Genomic DNA, 25,538 nt, shown 5'->3' on the forward strand with positions numbered 1-25,538 from the left:
GAAAGAAAATTGGCCTGTCACTGACCAGCAGTGCACAATGATATACCAGGCAAAAGTATGCTGACTCGGGCTATTACAATTAGTTCTTGTTCGCCACGGAATAAGAAGGAATAAAAAGAAAGAAATAGAAAAAGCATATGCACGGAAACAAACTGTTAGCAAAACTATTAACATTTCGTAAAGAGACCTAATCATACTTATAGAATATTTTTCCTAAGTGGTTTACAAAAATGCAGATGTGTACAGTGTTTTGAGGAGCCTTTGAAAAAAGAACTTAAATGAATTTGAAACTAAAAAACAGATAACACATATATTCAGAAATTGAAACTTCAAAGGTAATCAAAACTGAACTAGATTATTTAGTACAACATTAGTTCATTGGGACACTCATTATGTTCTTTTCCAATTGTGGATAATGAGTAATGCAGAAAAGGACTAAATGACAAATGTCTGTAAAATAAAGAGAGGTTGGTAACCAAAAGAAGAAGGCAGGGGTCAGGGTGAATCAAAATCACTCACCTAATGAGGTAATGATATGGAGACCAGTTACCATGCAGCAACGCACGCCTTACAGCATGGTAGTAATCCTTAACAATGAACAGAATTTATCATGCTAACATGAAAAGATAAACACTGCTGAGGGGAGGAGAAACAGAAGAGAGTGTATGAGACAGGAAGTAATGACAAGGAAGGAAAGAAGGTTAGAGTTTAACACCCTTCTTCTGTTCAAGTGATTACAGACAAAGAACAAACTTGGATAAAACAAGAATGGGGAAAGCACCAACTGTAGCCTTACTGAAGCTACCTACAAAGAAGTAACTCACTATCAGGTAATTACAAGATCATCAAAAAGTAAAATGCTTTTCACTCTCTCTCTCTCTCTCTCTCTCTCTCTCTCACACACTCTCTCTCTCTCTCTCTCTCTCTTTCTTGGGCAACCAGTTTCAGTTGGAATCTGGTACGAATACCATTAGATACAAGCAGCATAGATACAATTTAAACCAGGCATCTAATGGTATTTGTTAAGCAAGTATCAGACAGTGGTCAGTAAACTGAAACTGTTTGCCCAGTAACATATTTTTACAGTAGCTTACGATGGTATCTGCAAGGACTTTTGCTTTTTTTAAATTGTAAGTGGCTGCACTACTTTTATTTTCTATCCTGCTGGAGTCTGGGATGTTTGAAAAGCAAGCAGTTATTGGAAAGCAATAGTAATTAATATCTATTAGAGGCATAATTAATTGCTCAAAAATTTAAATTAATGTGCACTGTTAAATATAAATCTAAAGAGTCACTTCTCATGTAAGCAAAATAAAAGAACAGTTACATTGTAACTACAGTAATATTAAATATATTACATGAAACTTTAAAAAAAAGGTTGATGACAAAATCAATAGATCTTCTGCCCTTATAAGTGTTCCTAGCATTTGGCCAGAGTAGCTTTGTACAACGATTCTAAAATTTCTCGCATTGTCTAGTTTTGTACTATTCAGTGAAATGAAAACTACTTAAGAAAACAGAAAATGAGCCAACAACAGTTTCTGCTATGCACAAACTCATAAAAATGAAGGAACAGCCAGCTGGAAGTTTAAGAATGTGCTGCTAATTGGAACAAACTTCCAGTTGCAAGCCTACTTATTTCTCAGGGGATAGAAGTAAACACAGGTTAGGGGGAAATTTTCAGTGTAACAACATGATTAATTGTAAATATTAGTTCCTCCTGATGTATTTGCACAAGAAATTGTTCTGTTGCATTCCTTTTAGTAGATGTGCCCATCCTTCTATAAAATTATGCATAAATAGCAATGATGTGTTCATAAACTGATGGAACTTGTCAAAAACAGACAGTTTCAGAAGAGAAGGAAGGAAGGAAAGAAAGAAAGAAAGAAAGAAAGAAAGAAAGACAGTCTAATAGAAATTATTTCTAATTTTATCAAGGCTTGCATAATCATCAGTATCACTTGGAAACCTGCAACTTTACTGTGAATCTACACTATGATGCAGTTTTGAGAAGGATAACCTCACTCACAGACAAACAGAAACAAACAAACAGTATTCCAGATGTCAAAACTTGCACTTTCCAACAATGGCTCATTATTAGTTAATTCTGGACATTGGTAATATTCACCTAGATTGCATATGAAGCCTTATGCTTCATTGCACCCATTCACATTATTTTATTCAAGCTCCAATCAATTAATTCTTGCATGATGTCTTATTTTTCAGAAAATAATCAAATTCTTTTCTAGTAGTACACCATTCACATATGAGATGAAGTGTCACATAAGGTACACGCACATAAGCTGAGGTCACTCTTTAATGACCTCAATTGTGGAGACTAAAATTCATATATGAATCTGTGACTAATTCCTTTATATGTTTGTGGTTGATTTTCTGACCACATTACATAAGTGCACAATCTCACTAAGTAACTGTTATATTTAGTCGCTATATCTGTAGGCCCTCAGCAGGAAAATTTTCTAGCTGAAAGAGTAGCTACAACATATTTCTCCCACTCCTTAGCTGGTGACAGAGACACACTTTTATTGTGGTTAAAAAAAAATCTATCACTAAGTGTTCCTCATGATATTTGGTGCATTGAGTATTTTTTTTAGTTTGTAACCATCATATTGGTGGTGTTACATAAATTTTGCCCATTTTAGTGCCATTCTGCAGAAATCCAGGGCTGTAGACTTGTGTGACCAACAATGCAGCAATGTGTTGTTGTCATTTTTGTACATGTGTTTTGGTAAATGAAATATTCAAAGAATATCACAGTGTGTAAAAATACAGCCATCAACTTTTCTGCTGGGTTGTTATTTTCAAGTAACATGTTCATCTTCTGTGCTAAATTGCATAGTTGGATATTTGTTTGGGACTGATGTCATGGAATGAATGATTTGCTTTCATGCTGAACTTATTTATGAAATATCTGTCACAACAGGATGCAGTAGAAAAAGTGTTTATTCTTTTTTATGATATTTTTCAATAACAGGTTACAATAGCATTACTTTTTTTTTTTTGCAGTGAAATAATTAGATAATGAGTGAACGAGGCAGGGATCCTATAAATTCTGGAAAACCCTTGTTCAGAGTTTGATTCACAAGTTTCTGAGTAAGGGCATGGTTCAGATTCCAAAGTTAAACAAATTCATCCTTGGCCTAGGACCAGGGGCCAGTGCTCTCCTACTACAGTTCATAATGTTAACAGCGGCAGTTCACAGGAATTTGACTCAAATGACATTACTGGTGATAATCACAAAGATTCTACAATGCATAATATACCTGCAGATTCTTTGTATAGTTGTGGCACTTAGACAGTAACTCAACTGTCTGATGGCACACCAGTTATTGAAATTTTGTTCACTGTTGTAAATAGGCATATTTTTTGTTTCCATGCATAAGTAGAACTCTATAAATACAGGAGTCTGCTATGTTAAACAAAAAAATTGTTATGCTCTACAAAGGGTTAAAAAACTCTTCTATCTTAAAGACAGACTGAAATTTGGTTGCTCAGAGGGCATCTCAGTTAGATGTACGTTGTCCAACAGTTAACACTTCATCTCAAAGGTGACAGATGTCCCCCCTTTTCCTTCTAAAAAGAGCTGCTTTTATTTCCTCTTTTATGACCTGTTACAAGAGTTTTGTTGTTGATGAGCATTTACAAATTTCACATGGCGAAAATAATGCTTAATTTATTTTTACTTTGTTATGCAACAAAATATGATTTCTGAATACATTTAACCCAAATTTATAAAATTAATTTGAAATTTAATCAAGAAATGATCTAAAATCCTTATATATCTGCTATCATTTAGTTATAAAAGTTTATAGCAAATGATTACTTTTCACAAGTCCAACTGGGTAGTCAAGATACAAGTTACCAAATGGAGCTGCTCCTTCAGCATGGTGGAACTCCAATGATTCTTCCCCAAGGCTACGGAAATCACTCGGCAGACTGAATGAACTAACTGTGTCAGAAGCTAAGGATCCAAAGAATGGGTTGCAATACAGACACAATATGAAAAAAACAAACAAAAACAAACACAAAACAAACACAACTTACATTTATTTTATGGTGAAAAGACAGAAGGTGACTGGCTGATTATATAAAAACATTTCTAAAACAATTGAAATACAAGGGCTATTCAGAAAGTATGGAGCGTTTCGGCATTATAAAAAAATAAAATAAAATAAAAATAAAAAAACTAAGTACAAGAAATACATTTTATTATATACATCTGAGAGAGCAACTGACATACTACTTTTCCACACAGTCACCAAACACATTGAGGCACTTATCACAGCAGTGGACAAGCTTTGAAAAACCTTCGTTGGAAAATCCTGCCACCTGAGACTTCAGCCAGTGAGTCACACCCGCCCGGAGTTCCGCATAGTCATCAAAGCGCTGCGTTGCAAGCCAGTACTTCATCTTGAGAAACAAGTGGAAGTCACTTGATGCAAGATCAAGGCCGTAGGATGGATGAGGGAAAATTTCCCATTTTAATGAATTAAGGAGTTCTTTAGTACAGTTTGCCATGTGAGGTTGGGCATTCTTGTGCAAAAGCAAAATTTTGGACATCAGCTTTCCTCGGCATTTGTTTTGAAGTGCTCTTCTAAGGTTGTGCAAAGTTTGACAGTACTGGGCAGACTTTATTGTTGCTCCACATTCGAGAAAATCAATAAGAAGCACATTTTGCCTATCTCAAAACACTGTCGCCATCAACTTCCTTGGCGACAAGGTTTGCAAACATTTTCTTTGTATTTGGGGGGACTTTGTGTGCCCCCACTCCATGGACTGTAATTTTGTCTCGCAATTGACGTGTTTCACCCAACTCTCGTCACTGGTTACAGCTCGATCCAGTAATGAATCACTATGTTTTTGGTGGGCCTCCAGAAATGTCAACGTTGCCCCCAATCGCTGTTCTTTATGGTGCTCTGTAAGCATTTTGGGCACCAATTGTGCACAAAATTTGTGGTAGCCTAGCTTTTGAGTGACAATTTCAAACAACAAAGTCCGTGAAACTTGTGGAAAAGAAAGCAAAAGCTCCGTTATTGTGAAGTGAACGTTTTCACGAATCATTTCATCAACTTTAGCGACAAGACCGTCAGTCACAGTGCTCGGGCGTCCATTCCTCTCTTCATCATGAATGATGGTTCAGCCATTTTTAAACTGAATGCATCATTTCCAGATGGAACACTCACTCATTACGTTGTTCCCGTGCACTTCCAACAGTTCACAATAAATTTCTACGGTTTTAGGTTTTCTGCTGACAAAAACCGTATCACAGGCTGCACTTCAAAACTGGCGGGATTTTCGATTGCAGCGCACATTTCAGTTTTGTCTATCAAAAAAACCAGACGCGCAGAGATATTCCCACTGTCACGGATAGATATCGACTGAGCTGCCGAGCATGCACATACCAAAATATACGCAATCAGCGTGCTCCTAGTGGTGTCAGATGGCAACGTTCTCTACTTTCTGAATAACCCTCGTATATAAAAGCTCTGAATTTATATATACTGAGTAACTACTGGACTATGACTATTTTCCCAAAAAGTGAACTTGAGAATGTGACCATCTAAAGTAAATAAGCGATTGATATATAGAGGTGTAGTTCACTGCAGTGGGATCAGTGCGATTAGTCAGTCAAAAGGGATAGAAAGTTCATATATGATGAGAAAATGAAATGATGTATTAGTGCATCACAAGAAATAAGTTGTGAGGTCTCTAATGGGTGGTGCCTTGATTTTGCAAATAGCAATACTTGTGGAGGGTTTGAGAACTGCTCATGTTATAGGACTGTAGTCAAAACAGGGAATGACAAACTGTTAATATATATAAGGAGATCAAAAAGATGATAACTGAGTGAGTGCTAGGCGCTGGAATGCATTCACGCCAGCAGGCTGTTAAGTGGTTCATCTCGCTTCACTCCTGGTGTATGAGATAGCTATTTCTCTTAAGTCACAGTGCAGTAAGCTGTTCTTCAGTTTCTACTTGGAAGTGACGTGTTGAAACAGTTGCACTTAACTGTATCAGAGCACATTAGTATTCTTTGATGCTTGGCTATTGTGAAGTTCATTAAGCACAATGGACTGAGATACCACTATCAGTTTATTACAATCAAATTATAGTAAGAAAATGATGTCATGTGATTCAAATAAAACTTCAACTTTCCTGAATTCTTCAACCTTGGATGACATTCCCTACTTGGAAATTACAGTTAATATTCTTCTGACACGCAACTATAAAATTTTTTATACTATTTGGATTTCTTCTGAAAACATCAAGGGAGTGTGTGACTGAGTACACCTAAAGACTCCACGAATTTTGTAATAGCATGTGCTCAAAAGCAAACCAATGTAACACTTATTGTTGAGCCCAGAGATACTAAATTGCGCATTGTTGCAACACACATAGGTTGTATTTCTTCTCATACTGACTGAGGTAATGACGGTAATGATGATTTCATCCAAGTAAGGGTTTCTAGATGTGCTACCACATCAAGGAAGAGGTAGTTTTGAATGGAGAAGAAGAAATGGTACAGATAAGCGGTATGGTGGTAGGTCAGCAGGCAGAGCATAAGTGTCTCGAAGCAGTCTGTGTGACATTTGGCATTTTACACACGTAATAACAGCCTGCTATGCAAGAGGTATTGTTAATGTTTCTATTAGGTGTGGTCTTGAAGCAAACGTTTTATGGATAATTATTGTGTTTACACTATGAATCAAAATGCCTCTCTTTTTAAATAAAAATGGATATAGACTGTCTGTAGACTCTCATGAACAACTCCCCCTCCTCCACAGCAATGAAAATCACTGAGATGCATTAAGCTCCAGATGAACTAGCAGTAGCACAGCGGAAAGGTGAGCTATAGTATTTTAAATACAGTACTGTCGATCACCTGATTACCAAATATGGCAACAGTCAATCTGACAATATGTTCTTGTGGATTGGAAACATACAACAACACATACTTCTCTCCACAATTGCAAGACAATAAAGCAGTTAATGACTCTGTATGTCATATAAAATAACAGACCAAAGAACAACATTTCATCACCACTGAAGACTTGTGGGGATTTTATGTTATGCCACACTTGCCCACTACATATGATCTACACCCGCATATTCAATATTATGGATTGCACTGCATTATGTGTAATCAGCCACGTCATAAGACAAAAACTGCCCTCTCATTATCATCATTGCTGTATGTATGTAAGATGAAAATAACAACGCCAAAATGTTAAGCAAAATGTCAAAATTCAGTAATAAAACTTTCACTTCTTAATTTTATAAATCAGCCAGTAACTTCAATTTTGAAACTGTTCTTAGGTATGTAAGCATTGATGTATTCTTTGTAGTGTTACAATCAAGTAAGTAGAATAAGTGCAAAAAGCAGGAAACATAAAATGTTACAGTAATATACGCAACAAACTACTATTACCACTTCCTCTGATGACAAAGCCGACTTCTGAAAGTAGTATTGTGGGATAGATAGTGAATCATAACAACATAAAATGTACTGCCACCAGGAAACCAATTCTCATGTCACTGCTCTTCACTTAAGAAGTAGGAACTTCTCAGCACACCAACAATATAACAGAGTCAGTTCTGAGAACAGTATAATTTACAAGGATTGGACAAAAGTACAGAAACACTGCAATAAATTGCTTGAACATAAATACAAATGCTAGCTAAGTATTCTGGTTGTGCTGTTGTATTTGACCACAAATGGTGCCTGTGCAACGTCCTCAACTCATTACTAACTTCAGTCATAGTCATAGTGCAGTGTTCTGTGTTGTGAGTGCATTATGTCAGAGCTAAGTAAATTCACACATGGACGAACTGTTGGAGCTTGTATGGTGAGTGCACGCATAATCACAGTAGCCAAAGTGTTTGGTGTTTCAAGGGTCACTATACCACAGATTTATACAACATATAGGGAAAACACAAAAACATCATCTGCTAAGTCACAATGCAGACAAAAGTGTATGTTGAGTGAATGTGATAGAAGAGGATTGTGACAAAAAATAAGATGACAGCTCCAAAAATCAATGCAAAACTGACTGTCACACTTGCAAGCTCTATCATTACCAAAAACAACACAAAGGGAGTTCCATACACAGGGAACTGCAGGGTGAGCTGGAATTTCAAAACCACTCATCAACAATGAAAAAGCCCGTAACAGGAAAATGTGGTACCAAAGCCCCATAAAACATGGACTACAAAGCAATGTAAGAATGCCATTTGGGCAGGTGAGTCTTGCTTTGAACTGTTTCCAACTTCCGGCTGAGATAAAGTCCCAAGAGGGGAGCATAGCAGTGTTTTGGTGATGATCTGGGCAACGATATTGTGGGGCCATTACTGTCAAGAATTATGTGACCATGTTGGATAATCAGGACCATCCCATGGTACAATATGGTAAATGTTTGTTCCACAATGGCAATGCTGTATCGCAAGACAACTGCCCCCCCCCCCCCCCCCCCCCCTCACCATTCACACAACTGTACAGTACGGGCTTTGTGGGCACGAGAATGACTTGTCACAGCTCCCCTAGCCACTGCAGTCATCAGATCTCAATATTATTGAGTCTTTTTTGTGGTCTATTTTTGAGAGAATGGTGCATTACCATGGTCCACCTCCATCATCATTACCTGAAGTTGCCACTATTTTGCAGGATGAATTGTAGGAGACTCCCTTGAAAACTGTACAGAACCTGTATTTATCCTATCTGAAAGGACTTGCAGCTGTTTTTTGTTTCTTTCATTGTTAATTCCATCTGCTAGAGTGAACTAGAATAGAGTAATAAAAGTGACACCACCTAGTGAGAGTTACAAGTGATTATAGGAAGTAAGTGCACGAAACATGTCCCATTACATTTAGCTACTAAGAATTTCCTTGTGTGTTGATGGCTTTTGTGGGATAAAGTGTGTTATTGGCAAGTTTTTTTGTGAGACTATTGTGCATAAGTTATTGTGAGTTTTTATTTTCTTGTGAATAAGGGTAGCATACCGTAAGTCTGAAAACAGCAGAATACGAATTCATTATGCATTTTTAGGCAAAAATTTGGAACAAGAGCTTAAAGTGGTGCACTCACACCAGATCTAAACATATATCAAGAACAAAAACAATGAAATCAGACAAGAGTAAACACACAATTTCAATGGTGGAATCTACTGTAGCAGATTTGGCCACTGAAGTCACATTTCTCAACACTTTAGCACAACAAACCGTACTAAAAATGAGGCAGCTTGGAGAGATCTTTAATGTGGTGTTTAACTTACACAGCGTTTTTCATAATATACATGTATAATATGAAAATCTACAATTATGGCATGTTTACTTAACAAATACTTAAAACAACATGGGGAACTCTCCATTTACTTATGTCAGCCAATCACAGCACAAGATCTGTGACATCATGGTACATCTCTGTTTCATTCCATGAACTCATAAATGCCATGGATTGAAACATGAGACATCTACAGTTTGGAGATGAAAAGACAAAAAACACTACATTGGGCATGCAGTTCCTAACACATATATCTCCAAACTATGTCATTTTTAGTATAGTTTGTTGCAATAAACTGTTGAGAAATGTCAAGTTGGAGGTTAAATACATTACCTATAGACTTTAGCTTTTGATGTTATTTAGTAGTTGATTCTGAATAAAAAAGGATAAACACTCTGTGAAGTTTTTCTGGAGCCCTAGCACCATAGTTCCAAACCGTAAATACTGCAGCCTTCTCCAGCATGGAAATCATGAGCTGCACCTGGTCTATACTCATACATTTTTTCACATAGTGTATTCTTACTGATTACTGATCACTGATCAACCAACCTTTTGTAATGGTTTCACTACTTTAGACAGCACTGTACTTTGTTCAGCTGAATAACATGCAATTTCTACACACACACACACACACACACACACACACACAGTGAGCAGCAGCACATGACAGGAAAAGCAGTCTGGTGATAGGAGTAAGGAGAATATCGTGGCAGGGAGGAGAAGGGGCAGCTGTATGCTCCCACAAGCAGCAACCTACCGTCCCCCGCCCCTACCCTGCTATCCCTCCCCCTACACGCCACAGTCTCCTCCTTACCCCAACCACCCAGTTGCTTATCCCTTCATTCGCTGCTGCTTGCAGTCTGGCCTCAGCAGCCAGAGACTGTGATCATGTGTGTGTGATTTGCATTTGTGTGAGTGTGGGTGTGTATCCAGAATGAGATTTTAAACTCTGCAGCGGAGTGTGCGCTGATATGAAACCTCCTGACAGATTAAAACTGTGTGCCGGACCGAGACTCGAACTCGAAACCTTTGCCTTTCGCGGGCAAGTCCTCTACCAACAGTTTTACTCTGTCAGGAAGTTTCATATGAGCGCACACTCTGCTGCAGAGTGAAAATCTCATGCTGGAAACATCCCCTAGGCTGTGGCTAAGCCATGTCTCCACAACATCCTTTCTTCCAAGAGTGCTATTTCTGCAAGGTTCGCATAAGAGCTAATGTGAAGTTTGGAAGGTAGGAGACAAGGTACAGGCAGAATTGAAGCTCTGAGGACGGGTCGTGAGTCGTGCTTGGGTTGCTCAGTTGGTAGAGCACTTGCCCGCGAAAGGTAAAGGTCTTGAGTTCGATCTCAGTCCGGCACACAGTTTCAATCTGCCAGGAAGTTTCGTGGGTGTGTATGTTTTTCATTTCAGACAAAGGCATTGTTGGCCAGAAGCTGACTTCCTAACAATTTTTTTGTTGGGCCTATCTGTGACTCAGCATCTCTGCTATATGGTGAGTAGCAACTATCCTTTTCATAATATTGTTAAATTCCACCCTGGATTTCCCATTGCTTGATTATGCAACTTCTATTGACAGAAAACACATCACAATTCAATTCTACAAGAGTTATCCAAAAAATAAGGTTCTCACAGTGGCAAGAGATGCTAGGTCATGTACTGTTGATGACAATGGCATGTGTACAAGAGATACAGGATATTGCTATTGTATGCTACAGTTAAGACTTTGCAATCACATATACTGTCAGTGTTACAGTGATTGAAAATTAAGGGCCTGTCAAAACCTGTCAAGTTAGGTATGTGGTGAAGCTTTAGACTGCACAAATCAAGGTGTGGACTGAAACGCTTTCTGTATGGTTTATGTGTGGATGTCACAAACATGCAGATACTGCACTGAACATTACAAAAAAAATCAGTACAAGGAGCGTGGGAGAGTAAGTGCTGCTCTACAACAATGCTGTGCACCACATGTAGCTCACAGGAAAACTTTTATAAAAAGTGATGCACTGAGTGGTGTTGGACCATCCTTACAATAGTTGTCCTGCTCACACAGATTTTTATGTTTTCTTAAACATAAAGAAATTTGTTTTCAGTCAATGGCTTCACACTGCTGGAATGCAGGTAAACATAACATACTGGCAGATTTCTAAGATAAATTCTGAGTAATGATCTCATGATATAAGTATCTCAATTTGTAGTGGTATACATGTTACTAGGTAATTATGTTTCATTGCTGTTTATAGATCAAGGGGAATTAACTTTATGATAACCTTAGTACAAACTATGATATGTGATGGAGACTGCCTTGTAGTTTCGTACAGCTCTGCTGCCAGTACGTAGCAATCTTGTGAGCAAAAATATATATATACACAAATTAACAGTTTACACAAGCATGTTTGTTCTTTATGGCTACCAATAAACTATTCAACATGATGCCATAATGTTCAAAACACATGAATACTTGAGACAATACATGTCGCTAATTGCGTACAACTTAGAGGAAGAATGGTGTTTCCAAGGTTGGGTCTAGTGTAATGCCTGAACAGACGTAGTCTGAGACCACTAACCACTAATTAAAGCATACAATGGTCCAAAACTACTTAGTGATAAAGAATGTTGCATTCAATCACAAAATGCTTTTTTACTGATGCAAAAAGAGCATCACACTTCTGATATCCTGTGTACAGTAACACAACACACTATTGTACTAGCACTGAACAGTGATTCCTAAATCTTGAGAACATCTGCAGTTCCATTTTTGTGCTTATTGCTGTGTATGAAATACTTTTCTGTTTGTCTCAGCTATGAACTGGTAACAAGGCCCATGTGAAAAATTTTAAGTGCCTATATGAATAAAGCAGCATGGGAATGGATATGCAGATACTCATACAATTTAGAATGTTTTTGTAACATAAGTATAATCTGTCAAGGAGCTGATGTAAATGAATGCAGGGTCTGTAAGAAGCACCTGAAGATCAACCAACAGGGTTCAAATGCACTGTGTATCAGCAACACAACATTTTGTAACTAAAGGAGGTTTTTACTTACGATAGAATTTTCTCACAGCATCACAAAGATTAATATAAATTATGGATGAGGAAAAGTAACCTAACATAACACTCTATTCATTTGTAAGCTACAAATAAATTTTGTATCCTTCAATACAGTTTTCTTTAGGGGTTACATATTGTTGGAGATACTGCTCCTACTCTGCACTACAATATGTGAACATATTTAAATGGAATCAATTTCAGATGATTAATTACTGTGACTTAATTGTTTTTAAATATTTCAAAATCAAATTCATTAAAACAAACAATAATTCTGAGCATACAGACACCATTCTTGTCAATTATTTCACCATGCTGATTTTCATATAACACTTGGTAGTGTTTTGAAATCTAATGTCTTATTGTGAGCCACCATTTATGTGGGCTTGGATTGATCATAAAAACGACTGGCCACATTGTCACCAACCTCCACAGAAGGTTTTACAGACTTACTGGACTAAAGTGTAAGTAGGATGCCTTAAGCCAGAAATCCTCAGACTGTGGGGTAATCTTCCCAAACTTCCACATGATGACTCTTCATGATGTTTTCCAGCATACACTGATACATTACTGGTACACAACATTAATTAGTCACCTCAAGAAAAATATATAATTTATTTACAAGAATTGTTAACATCTAATCTAATTTTAAGGATAATATTGTTTCTTGATAAACATTGTGTAAGGGCGTCATACTGTAGTAGAAAAATTGATTCTGATAGTTGTAACCTTGGACATTTCTTACGCAAATGACACTTGCAATGTGGAGGCCTGAATATAAAGGTGCATTTGTCAAATGCTCTATATACAGGGTCATTCATGTGATGATGGTGGAGAGTTAATGTATAAATTTGAGGTAAAGGACCCTGGTCTGGAAACAACTGAGTCAAAAGTTATAAGCGAAAATTGTTCTGATAACTTTGTCAATGGAATACACCTACCGGTAGTGTTGATGCTAAGACTGTAGGATAGGCAACTATGAGAGGTGGTAGGGTGTACCAAAGCAAGAAAAAATTTCTAGTAAACACGGGCTCTAAAATAAATAGCTTGAGAGCTATGAGCACTTGTTCATCTTTGGTAATGTGAAGTTCATCTCTTCCCCTGCAAGCTACTTGGTTTCCATATTTGCGGACAAGATATTATGGACCAAAACAAGAAAAATGTTCAGAAAATATGGACTCTATAAAACGTATACTTCAAGAGCTATGGGCACCTGTTCCATAAAAGAAACATTTCAAAATAGCAAAGATGAACAAGTGCTCCTAAATCTTAAGGTATGTATTCTAGAGCCCTTGTTCTCAAGACTTTTTTGTTGGTTTTGTTCTTATTACCAGCTCTGAAAGTTGCCTACCCAACAATCATAGCAACAACAACAACAGTACCAGTACATATATTCCACTCTCAGAGGTATTACAATGATTTCTGATCATAACTTTCAATTAGGTCATTTCTGGATCAGGATCCCTTACCTCAAATTGACACATTCACCCTTCTCCATCATCCCTGTAAATTTGTAACATCTTCATGGATTCACACTGCATACAATTATTGCACGACACTACTGAAGGTTGTGCAGAGTATTACACTGGGTACAGTTTAGACTATCACTGAATAAACGGAGTTTTGCAACAAATTTTATGGGCTGTATTTTCATTGGAGAGGCAGTACAAGATATTAAACATTCTACACAATATTTCAGAGGACCTTGGGAAATACATATGACAGTTATAGCTTGGTGAAGAGCAACACAATGACAGATAAGAATAATACTTTATTTTGAACCATTCAACTGATCTTGCTGCAATGGAATTTGTTATGAAAATATCATGACCTGTGAGGGCACTCAAGGGTTCCAGTCAAGAAAGCTGAATTCTGCTTCAAACTTAAGCATTTTTTTTAATCATTTACATAGGAGGTCTTGAAGGAATGTGCTGTAATGAGCTGAACCGTCCAATGAAACCTTGTTGATCACATTATTTTCGCCACATTTGCTGCTTGATTTACAGTTGGTTACAAAGCATTCATAAAACTCTACTACAATTGCTGAAAGGGAATCAGTTTCGTTTTTTCCATAGTCCCTGTTCTCTACCAAAAAACCCTAACCATTTCAATACTAAGGTCAGTTTATACTTCCATTTTGACACAATTTGAATCCCCTTTTACAAACATTCATTTACCCTGCTTTATGTAACACAACCAGTTATTGTAATTTCCAATGGCCTTTATGTGATTTTTTCCCGTAGTGGATGAGGGGACACCGTACTTGGGTTGTACCTTACTGGATAAAGAACTGAAGGAACTGGTCACTAGTTGTGTCATGAATTTTTTAATAATATAGTGACTGGTTGTTTGTCTAACTATGAACACAATGAAACACACAGCAGTTAAAGTGATACAGTTTATTGGGTCATGGAGTGACATCAACAAGCATAAAATGAAAGGAGTTTACAAGTCTCAAACATTTTTAACAACTGAGGGCCCGGAGGCCCATGTATGCCCTTACAAAGCTGCTATCCATGCCAGGCATCACTGATGTAGTGTTGTGCATGTATGGCAGACCTGTTGGCAGTAGACGGTGAGCGGGCTGCCCCTGGTGTTTGCCTAATGTAGTTGGGGGCATGTCGTTTGAATGTCAGTGTGCACTACACTGGCCATAGCGGCCCAATTTACATCCGCTGCAGGTGGTAGGTGGAATAACTGGCAGATTACTACAGTCGCTGCATTTCCTTTCATAGTAAAAGCCATTGTCTCAATAGCATTTCTTGCACAATCAAAATTTGTCATTATAGTGTGTCAATGTATTAATTTGTGGAAAGATTATCATTCCTAACTTTTTCCAACTACCAGCCCATGCAAAATACTCAGCTGTGTTAGCCCATGTCATATTATTTGTGAAATCTATAATTTGCTCTTCTGTGTTCTGGGAGATGGACAGTAAATGTAGAAAAAGAATCACGATACCAATTGCGCATATGCATAGTAGGAGAGATGCAATAAGAGTACTAATATATACACTGCCCCATCATATTAATTTGACCACTCTTCAAAAGTGTGAATAACTACCTTTTGCAATGCGGACATGCAGAAAGAGAGTCAATGAGGTTTCTGGAAGTACCAATAAGGAGGTGGAGCCATGCCGACTCCACTACCATTGCCACCTGGACTAAGTTTCACGACTGAGGATCCATGGCGTGAACAGCCTGATGGAGATGGTTCATATATTCTCAATTGGGTTTAAATCTGGGGGATCTGGTGGCCAGGGGAGTATGCTAAATTCATCCTGGCACTCTTCAAACCACTCGTGTACACTGCGAGCTGTGCAATATGTTGCACTGATCTTGAACATAGATGCCATCATGCTGAGAAAAAAAAACTGCATGTAGAAGCAGACATGGTCCCCTAGGATAGAGACATACTTGTGTCGATCAAATGTGCCTTCCAGAATAACAAGATCACTGAGGGAATGCCCAAAAACAATATCCAGATCACAATGTCCGTTCCTCTGGCCTGGACCCTTCCAATGATTGCAGGGCCCTACACACAGGCTACCTGTCCGATGGATCATAAAACATTATCCATCCGGAAGTGCCACCTGTCACCACTCAGTGGATGTCCAGCTGCAGTACTGGTGCACAAAGTCCAGCCTTCGTCGCTGATGAATAGCAGTCAGCATATGTACATGAGCGAGGAGTGTGCTGTGGAGGTCCATATGCTGAAACATTCACTGAATCATCATTAAGGAGACGCTGTTGGTAGCCCCTTGATTCATCTGGGTTGACAGATGCTCAACAGTTGCACATCTATTTGCCCATTCGCATCTCTGCAGCCATTGTCCACCCCTGCTATCTACGATCCGTGGTGCACCACAGTTGCCTCGATAATGGTTTAGGATAGTGCCACTTTGCAATTCATGATATACTTTAACTGTGGCAGCATGCAAACTCTTCACAAATTTATCCATTTTGGAAATGCTTCTGGCTTTTGTCCGATCATGCCCTTTTCGACATCAGGTAAGTCGCTCCATTTCCATAATAAGACAACAACTGCTCTGTTTTCCGCATCACCCTAACACACTTTATACGCCTTCCACTACTAGAGTTGTCACCTGCCCTCTATGAGTTGTTTTTGCATGTTGACATCAAACATATGCTGTGATCACATTAATGTGCCTGGACTGGGTGTAAAGCTTTTATGGATGTAACTAGGTACAAGAAAGAGACATCGAGCTTCAGCTTTGGTAAAATGGAAGCAGGTCACAGGGCGAAAACATTAACTGATAGTTTACAAGAGAGTAGACACTTATTCAGTTCTGTTTAGTAAATGAAGTAGTGAAAAATGAGATAAAATATTCAAGTAAGCGTGTTCAATATCTGTGAGGAGAAAATATTGTGGCCACTGTCCTTCTAAGTGAGTCATCTAAGCATGACAAACATCTAGTCAAAACTTTAAACTGCCACTTGGCGAGTTCTGACTTAGTCATGAGGCACACTCAGATAGTTTAACTGAAACAACATCGTTTGCAAGTGGTAGGTATCTAGATTTAAGTACAGAGCTTTTGATTTTCACAAACATTAAGTACAGAAAATTTTCTGCCAAACGGTAGGCCACTTTGAGCTGTATCACTCAGCAACATGCAGTACATTACATTAACACTCCTATTTATGCAGCATGAAGTGAAGCACAGTGATAAACTTTGTTTTTATTCACTATCTCTCAGAAATAATTACAATACTACTTTCAGAAGGCTTTCACTTGATGTTCACTGTCAACAGCAATGAGGATGCACTATTTAAAAACAAAATATAAGTTTATCATTCAAAAGTCAAGCTCACTCATAATGATAAATACTCTATATTAAGAATGAAATCAACAAAATAAATTTAAGCAGAATACATCAAATTAAAGCCTGAACAAATTATGGCGAACCTGCCACCAATATCTGCTGTTATCTGCAGGGGAGAAGGACCATAAGTATATACAGCAAAGCAACAAACAGTAGTTTTACTTTTACAAATTAATGTCATATACAAATTAATGAGAAGAAGACAATACTAGGGTTACAACTATTTAAGACAATGCAGTTTACTCAGTGCTGCGAGATGAGTTTGTAGTGTTCCAATAGCAAAACTAATTTAAATTAGAAATGTTTATGGTGTGCTGTCTATCACCATGCAGTTATAATTTGACACATTATCACAATAGTTTTCCACAATAGTTTGCAGTTTAATACTCGGAATTCCTATGAAATGAAAAATAAAATATAATATGCAGAATTTAGTGATTATTGAAGTGTTGACAGAAACAAGAAATGTTGATACTGAATGTTGTATTTGCACTACAGGCATCTGAGATGACAATGTCTGCCTACTGGGTTAAACTTACAAGGTAATAGAGAGCAGGATGGTAATTATCAAAGGTTTATTCCTCAGATGCTTCCACAATATTCCTCAAAGTCAGAAATCCAGCCTTTTGCATCATTGTTGGTCTCTTCGTTATCCTCGCACGTGTCAGATCTGTGTCTTTTATCATGACTTACCATAAGAGGTAGGAGTAAAAAAACTACATACCTTATTTATAAAAGCCGAAAAGACAAATTTCTAAACCCTAGTTACACTAGATGTTATCTGTCAGGCATGAGATAAGTTTTGGGCCACAGCATATTTCTGCTTATTCTGAATGACATATACAATACACTCTATGACTAATCAATAAATGCAGACTTTATTTTATTAGGAATACCTTGTTGGGAAACAAAATATAGATTGAGAAATTCATACAATATACACAAAATTAAATAGGATTCAGCTCTTATGCCTACTATACTTTTATGTCGAGTATAATCAGAAGCACCACATACCACTGGCTCTCATGAGTAAAAAACTACCTGATGAGCCACCTAAAAGTACCTCATTGTCTTACTCAAAGTTTCAATCTGGCAGTAGCTCTCTGCCAATTCCTAAATGAATTTTGGAATTAGTCCTTATACACCAAAGCTGCAAGAGGTTTATTCAAGAACTGAATTACTCTTATATCAACATTGGAAATGGAACTGTGTGTAAGATTCTCTCACAAAATATATCTGCCAAATTAGTAAAACATCATTTCCATCACTGAATATTTTTTTCATGATGCGGGAACATGTAATTCCTTGACAGTTAACAGAGAGAAGCTTTTGAAAGTGTTATGCCTAGTACATTACTAAAAGAAAAGGGCTATTTGAAACGACAATGAGGATAATATTTTGCTGTATCATACCTGATGAAAGAAGATTTGATGTTGTGTCACTTCCTGGTCCCACATCAGGCTGGGTCACTTGTTCTACCTCTTCTGCAGAAGCTGAGTCTTGCACACTGAGCATTAGCCCACCTTCAGAAACAATACAGAAATGTATTTGCTGCCAAACTTAGTTTTTGTGTCAAATACAGTGATTATGTTACCAACCTCAGCTTACGAAGTCAGGAAAACAGAGCAAAAATTAAAAATCAAGAAGTCAATCGTCATAGAAGAAGTGCCTAACTGTGTACTTAAAGAATGCATAATCAGTATACAGCCCCTTTAACTGACATGGCAAATGACTCTTTCAGCTCAGGTAACTTTCTGGAGTATCTGAAACAAGCAATCGTTGTGCTTCTACTACAGAAAGGTGATACAAAAGATATAGAAAATTACAGGTTCTTTTCTCTACTGTTCAGATTCTCAAGAATAAAAGAATCCATTATGAAAGACAGGCTAATGAATTCTTTGAATAAATATAACATCCTCAGTGAAGAACAATTCAGTTTCAAGAATAGAGGAGCACAGAATAAACCACAGTAGAATTTTCATAGTTTACTAATCAAAGACGAGTGGGACACAGCTATATTTTTAGAGCTATGAAAAGCCTTTGATACTGTGGAGTATAAAATTTCCATGAAAAAAACTGGAATTATTATGAATAAATTCCAATGACCGTTTCTAACCATATCTGATAAACAGGGTCCAAAGGGTAGATTAAAACAGGTTTCAAATAAAGCAAAATAGTAACTAGCCACCCTGCAAAGATCTATTTAAATGGTTGGGGATTCCAACTGCACCCTATGAGTACATCCACCAATCTGTTAAGCACATCATGAAGAACATAAGCAATTATTTCACAAACAGCAACATTCATGATCATGGAACAAGAGCCAGACTACACTTACATTTACCAAAGGTAAACAAACAAAACCCACAAAGTAACATTTTCTATAAGACAACACAACTGTACAATAAATTGCCCAACAGGAATTTAAAAGAGACAATTAAAATCTGAATATTTACAATGTCAGTTAAGACATCACTGTTAAGTAAATCATATGAGAAAATCAAGGGTTATTTAGATAGCACAGAGCAAGTGATGGTACAAAGGTGATATCATTTAATAATACACAACTGTCAGTCTGCAGTAAATTGTCATCGTTTAGGAATTCTTACTGTAAAATCCTGGGCCCAGATTCTGTGATGGAAAATTCTAACCACTTTCCATTTATTGAAAAAAGAATGATGTCTGTACGTCAGGAAACACAGTTCAAGAAAATATGGGTTGCCATGAAACTTTTACATATTTGAGTGTATGCAATTGATGCTTAAGTTGGTCTTGAAAGAGCAAGAAAGGGAACCACCTGAGTACATTTGAATTTAAAGGAAAAGTATCATTTAGTAGACTTCATTTGAAGCAGAGAAAACTGTGATGGGACTCAGGCTGAAGATATGTATAATAGTGTAATCTAACTGTCATTAACTAATTCTGTGTGTTATATAAGCTACTTGCTACTCTTTACTTCAGGACACCAATGCATAGAAGCAAAATCTAACAAATCTAGTACCTTTGGTGGATCAGAACAGAACTGCATCACTTAGCGAGAGAATGAATTATTTTGAGCGAAAGTGATGATGTCCCTCTACCACATATTTCCTAAGGTAAAGTACTACAGTGGTGCTGTCTTTGCTAATAGGATGGCAACACAGAGATCTGTCTTCAGGTCACCAATAGCCCAGGAGTCAGCTTTAGTAAGGGTTGAGATTCCTGAGATATTTTTGTAAGGAGAAATTTGGAGGCATTCATTTCCTCTTTAATCCACATTTTCATCTCATTCTGTCCCTTCCATCATCCCTGAATGGAAATTGGCACAGTGCTTATCAATGTGCTATCTTCAATCTCCCACTCTCCCTAACACCTTCTCCTTCATCTTTGTCTGCTCTTAGTCATCACAACAAATGGGTCTGTCTCAGCTTAAACAGTTCCCACTTTCATAAACTGATCTATATTTCCTTCCTGAAGAGCGAAGGATTAGCATCTCTTACATAAAATTTTTCTATCGGCAGTAAAAGCAATTTTATCTCTTGGAAGTAAGTAATCAACTAGAAATTATGTTCACATACTAGGTCTGTTCAAAAAGTTCTGGAATCTTCACACAGCATCTTGGTATGCATCATGTTGCCACCAAGTTTGTCCCATGGCTCAAGACCTTCAACCTCACAATCTGTGAAGAGCTTTTGGATTGCGCAAATGAGAATGAGATATTCCTTAAGAGAATCATAACTGGTGATGAGACATGGGTCTACAGTTATGATACCGAGACCAAGGTTCAGTCTTCATTGTGGCTCGGGAAAGGTTCTCCAAGACCAAAACAGCTCGTCAGGTCAGGTCAAATGTCAAAGCCATGGTGATAGTTTTCTTTAACTTTGAAGGATTAGTTCATCATGAATTCAGGCCACAAAGACAAACTGTTAATTGACGGTACATTCGGAACATGTTGTGACGCCTGCGAGAAAATGTGAGAAGGAAACGGCCTGAAATGTGGCGAGACAATTCATGGCTCTTGCATCATGATAATGCACCTGCACGTTCATCTGTTGGTGTGTTACTATTGTACAAAACACAAAATCACTATGCTGCCTCTGTACTCTCCAGACCTGGCTCCTATGCACCGTTTTTTTGATTTCCAAAGTTGAAAAACACGTTGAAAGGGCAAAGATTTGCAACAATAGATAAAAGAAAATTCATGCGACCCAGCAAGAAGCCTACCAAGACTGCTTCTGGAAGTGGACATGACATTGGGAGTGGTGTATCAATTGTGGAGGAAAGTATTTCGAAGGAGATCATGTACAATAAGTAAATGATAAGTGCGGAAAAAGTTTGTGGACAAAGTTCCAGAATTTTTGAACATACCTCGTATGCTGATAAATTCAAATGTGGGCCTATGTGTGATACCTGAATACCAGCAATTATGATGATGCTAAATTGTAGCAATGGTTTGATTAGTCAGTTGCAACACTTATCCCTTAAACATTATAATATGTAACTATCATTTACAATTAGTCAAATAAATGTTCAAGTTTCCTTTACCATGCACCCCTCTCTCTTTTTACAGCAATTTCTTTATTTTTATTTAATGATGGGCCCATGTGTGATACCTGAATACCAGCAATTATGATGATGCTGAATTGTAGCAATGGTTTGATTAGTCAGTTGCAACACTTATCCCTTAAACATTATAATATGTGACTATCATTTATAATTAGTCAAATAAATGTTCTAGTTTCCTTTACCAAGCACCCCTCTCTCTTTTTACAACAATTTCTTTATTTTTATTTAATGATGCTTCCTTTATTTTTGCTTCTTTTCCTTAAAATTAATTTTCACTGACCAATGGGCATCAGAAAAAGGAAAAGCCATTCAAAGAGTTGGCAAATCATTGGCAGCTACATTAACTTACACTTTTGTTAAAGCATACCTAAAAGCATCTGTGCATTCTGAGAATCTGATTCAACCTGAAGAGCATTGATGAGCAGATTCATAAGTCGTGGCTTCAGCTGTGCAAAAGTTACATGCCCTCTCTCGGGATTTGTGTTACTCAGTTCCTTGATTAGTAGATTCTGAAAATAAAAAACAAAACAAAGCAAAATAAATATTGATTAAACCCCAATCTACTTTTAAAAAAATCAGAAAGTGAAAAAACAATGGGCATCACAGTTGTCAGTCATTAACAGAAGTGTACAAAACAGTCATGTAACATATAATTCACTATGAGTTATACAAAGCAGAGAAATTTTATTGTAAGTGTTTGTTTCTAGTTGTCCTACAGCATCTGCTTCATTAAGGAAATCATTATCTATGTTCAGTGAGAGACAGCACCATGAAATTAAAATTGTTTACAACTAAGAGATGACAAGTTACCTCCACAAAATACATCACTGACATTTTAGTGTGATGTTACAGTTAAACACAAAAAGAAAATTGATAAGCTCAAAAGAATATGTAGTGTGAGAGAGAATTTTATAATTTTCTACAATTTTTTTTTTTTTTTTTGATAACATCAATAATTCCAACATTAATGATAGAATTGGAAAGCATATTTTTGGAAGTTTTTCTAAACTGTTTACAGTACACTACTTCCTTCCATGATAGTTAATGTAAGTAATAAAATCTCAGTTGGGGCAGTTCTAAGACTCGTGAGTTCATTTACAGTGCCCCCGACAGGTGCAGACTGGGAACTCACCTATCACTTGTTTCTCTATTTTAGCGCCTTAAACATAATCACTAACCTCCACAGGGACTTACAGAGATAAGAGCAAATAAAACTGGATTCTATGAAAATCATCAATTAACCATGAAAGGAACAAAACAGAAAAAACTAAAATTTTTAGGCCACCAACAAACACTTTCAGTTTTCTGGACATGCAGCTATATGCTGCTAGCATCCCTCTCAATCACACAGAATTAGCAAAAGAAATGCACTGACACACACACACACACACACACACACACACACACACACAGTTGGCAGACCTCACCTGCATGGGACACATGGTGTAATATCCATCTGTGTGTCCCACTTATTTGGGGATATGGTGATTTTGCTTGTTCTTTTAAAGCAAGAAATCTTTTCAGCAGCTTTGCACGCTGGAGGGGTTTCAATCATTTTCCTACTTCTTCAGTATATTTCTACAAAAAACATTCTTCTATAAAGTTTTTCCAGTTGTTTTCAGAGGTAAATATCCTGAGTATTGAGACCACACACTTCCAATACTGTGGAAAAGATTATCATTGGCCAACATTTGATGCTGTGGCTCACACTGTAGGTGCCACACATTTTATCTGCAGTATTAACACAATCTTTTGTTGATTTGTGGAAAATGACTATATCTCTGGCTTCTTTCCCATCCAGATACATGATCATAATCAATGGTGTCATTACTATGAAGCAAAGTTACATGAATCATAAATTTGTTGTCATGTAGTATGTAGGAAACTGAAAGCATCCCACGACTGAAGCTGAACATACTACTATACTGTTTCTTCTCTGTAAAATCAACAAGATCTGATGACAATTGCATCTTATTTTTTTCTGACATTGACAATGCATGGCAGCCAGTTGTTTTCAGATAACTGATGACATCAAAACAGCAAAAAATTATTGGCAGTAATATAGTGACTAGATCCAAATACCTGTTTAGCCATTCTCTTCATCACTTCACCTGGCTTGTCATTGGCACATAAAAGACATGCTTGCTATTCTCCAACACAAATATCCATGTTGACTGCGAAACTTGTCTTGCCATCAGCCAGAGAAAATTGTTTTATTATGTACACATTTGGTTTTGACAGTATGTACTGCTGAAAAACACATCTACCATGAAAACATTTCATCCACAGCTATGAGGTTCATTCAAATGAAACCTGGTCAGTGCTTCTATCTTTACCATACACGTAAGGTGGCACCACGTAACTGCGGGTATGGTGGCACGATCTATTGGCAGAGAGACTGACACGTGCACAGTGTTTGATGTTGCATAGTGGCAGTGTGGTTTCACGTCGAAGAGAAGGTGGTCACACAAGTTATCGTCCACTACCGAATGTGCAGGCGAGTAAGCAGGAACAACGAGGAGTGATTCGATTTTTGGTAGCAGAGGGAGTTGTAGGCCGTGAAATGTATTAACGGATGATGGCTGTGTACGGTGAGTACAGTCTGAAATGTTCAAGCATTGTAGAATGGTGCAAACGATTCCTTGAGTAGCTCGAGTCACTGGAAGACGATGCTCTTCCTGGACAGGCTCATCGTGTCATCGCACCAGAAATGGTTGCAGAAGGGAATATTTTACTCTTGGACTACCGCAGAATCAACAAGGACAAGATCCATCAGTTAAAGGGTATTAGCGGGCACCGCCCACACCATAATGCATCAACACTTGACCATTCGAAAAATCTGTGCATAGTGGGTTCCCCACCAACTGACTGCCAAACAGGGCAATACTAGAATGGCGCTGTCTTTGAGTCATCTGCAACGTTATCATGAGGAGGAATACAGATTTCTGTCACATGTTGTCACAGGTGAAGAACCATGGTGTCACCATTCTGAAATGGAAAGCAACTGTCAGAGCAAGCAGTGGAAACATGCAACTTCACCACCTCCAACGAAATCAAAGGCCAGCACACTAGTTCTGGGAAGGTCACAATGTCCATTTTTGACCACAAGGGTCCACTACTTGTTGAGTTTCTGGAACAGGGACCCACCATCAATGCCCAGTGTTATCAATCCACTTTACAGAACAAGCCATCAAGACAAAACATTGTCCAATGGCGTTATCCTCCTGCATGATAATTCTCGCCCACACACAGCCAATGCGTTGAAGATGACATTGTAGCAGTTTTGGTGGGAAACGATGGAACATCCACCGTACAGTCCTGACCTTTCACCGTGTGACTTTCACGTGTCTGGTGCTCTAAAACAAGCTATTCGTGGACAGCTATTCGCAATGGATGACGAAGAGTGTGACTGAGTCCAGGCGTGGATCCAACAGCAGCCTACTAGCTTCTTCAAGGATGGAATCGACCAACTATTGTTGCAATGGGATAAATGTGCCAGACTATTTTTGAGTATGTGTATTGTGTATAACTACATTTTTGAGTTAATAAAATTGTTACCATTACTTTACACTAATGACCAGGTTTCATTTGAATGCACCTTATACATTGTTCTCTGTGCAATAGCTGTACTGACAATTTTCCAGAAATCAGAGTAAGACAGTTGAATTCTGGTAGTTCACTTGTCAAAACGATGGAAAGGTATCTGGATCTTAAATCATTTGACATTTATCATGAGGATGACTTGTTCAACGCCATCACCTTCAGTCCCACAAAGTTCCTCCATGGTGATTCCATCTGTAGATTCC

The 25,538-nt window shown here is 37.7% G+C and overlaps 1 protein-coding gene across 6 annotated transcripts in view; it reads right to left on the minus strand.

Annotated features, from left to right (window-relative positions):
* Positions 1-25,538, minus strand: part of LOC126091976 (ral GTPase-activating protein subunit beta) — a 401,079-nt gene that overhangs the window by 181,794 nt on the left and 193,747 nt on the right. For 5 of the 6 annotated variants that reach the window (XM_049907336.1, XM_049907335.1, XM_049907337.1 and 2 more), the window contains 3 exons: positions 22,100-22,241; positions 18,600-18,710; positions 3,845-3,982 (listed from right to left, as the gene is read on the minus strand). In XM_049907336.1, coding sequence (XP_049763293.1) covers positions 3,845-3,982; positions 18,600-18,710; positions 22,100-22,241 — 391 coding nt within the window. The remainder of the gene's footprint in view (positions 1-3,844; positions 3,983-18,599; positions 18,711-22,099; positions 22,242-25,538) is intronic. The other variant, XM_049907338.1, reaches the window with a different exon arrangement.

Source organism: Schistocerca cancellata, chromosome 7 (genome assembly GCF_023864275.1).
Source record: "Schistocerca cancellata isolate TAMUIC-IGC-003103 chromosome 7, iqSchCanc2.1, whole genome shotgun sequence".
Lineage (NCBI taxonomy): Eukaryota > Metazoa > Arthropoda > Insecta > Orthoptera > Acrididae > Schistocerca > Schistocerca cancellata.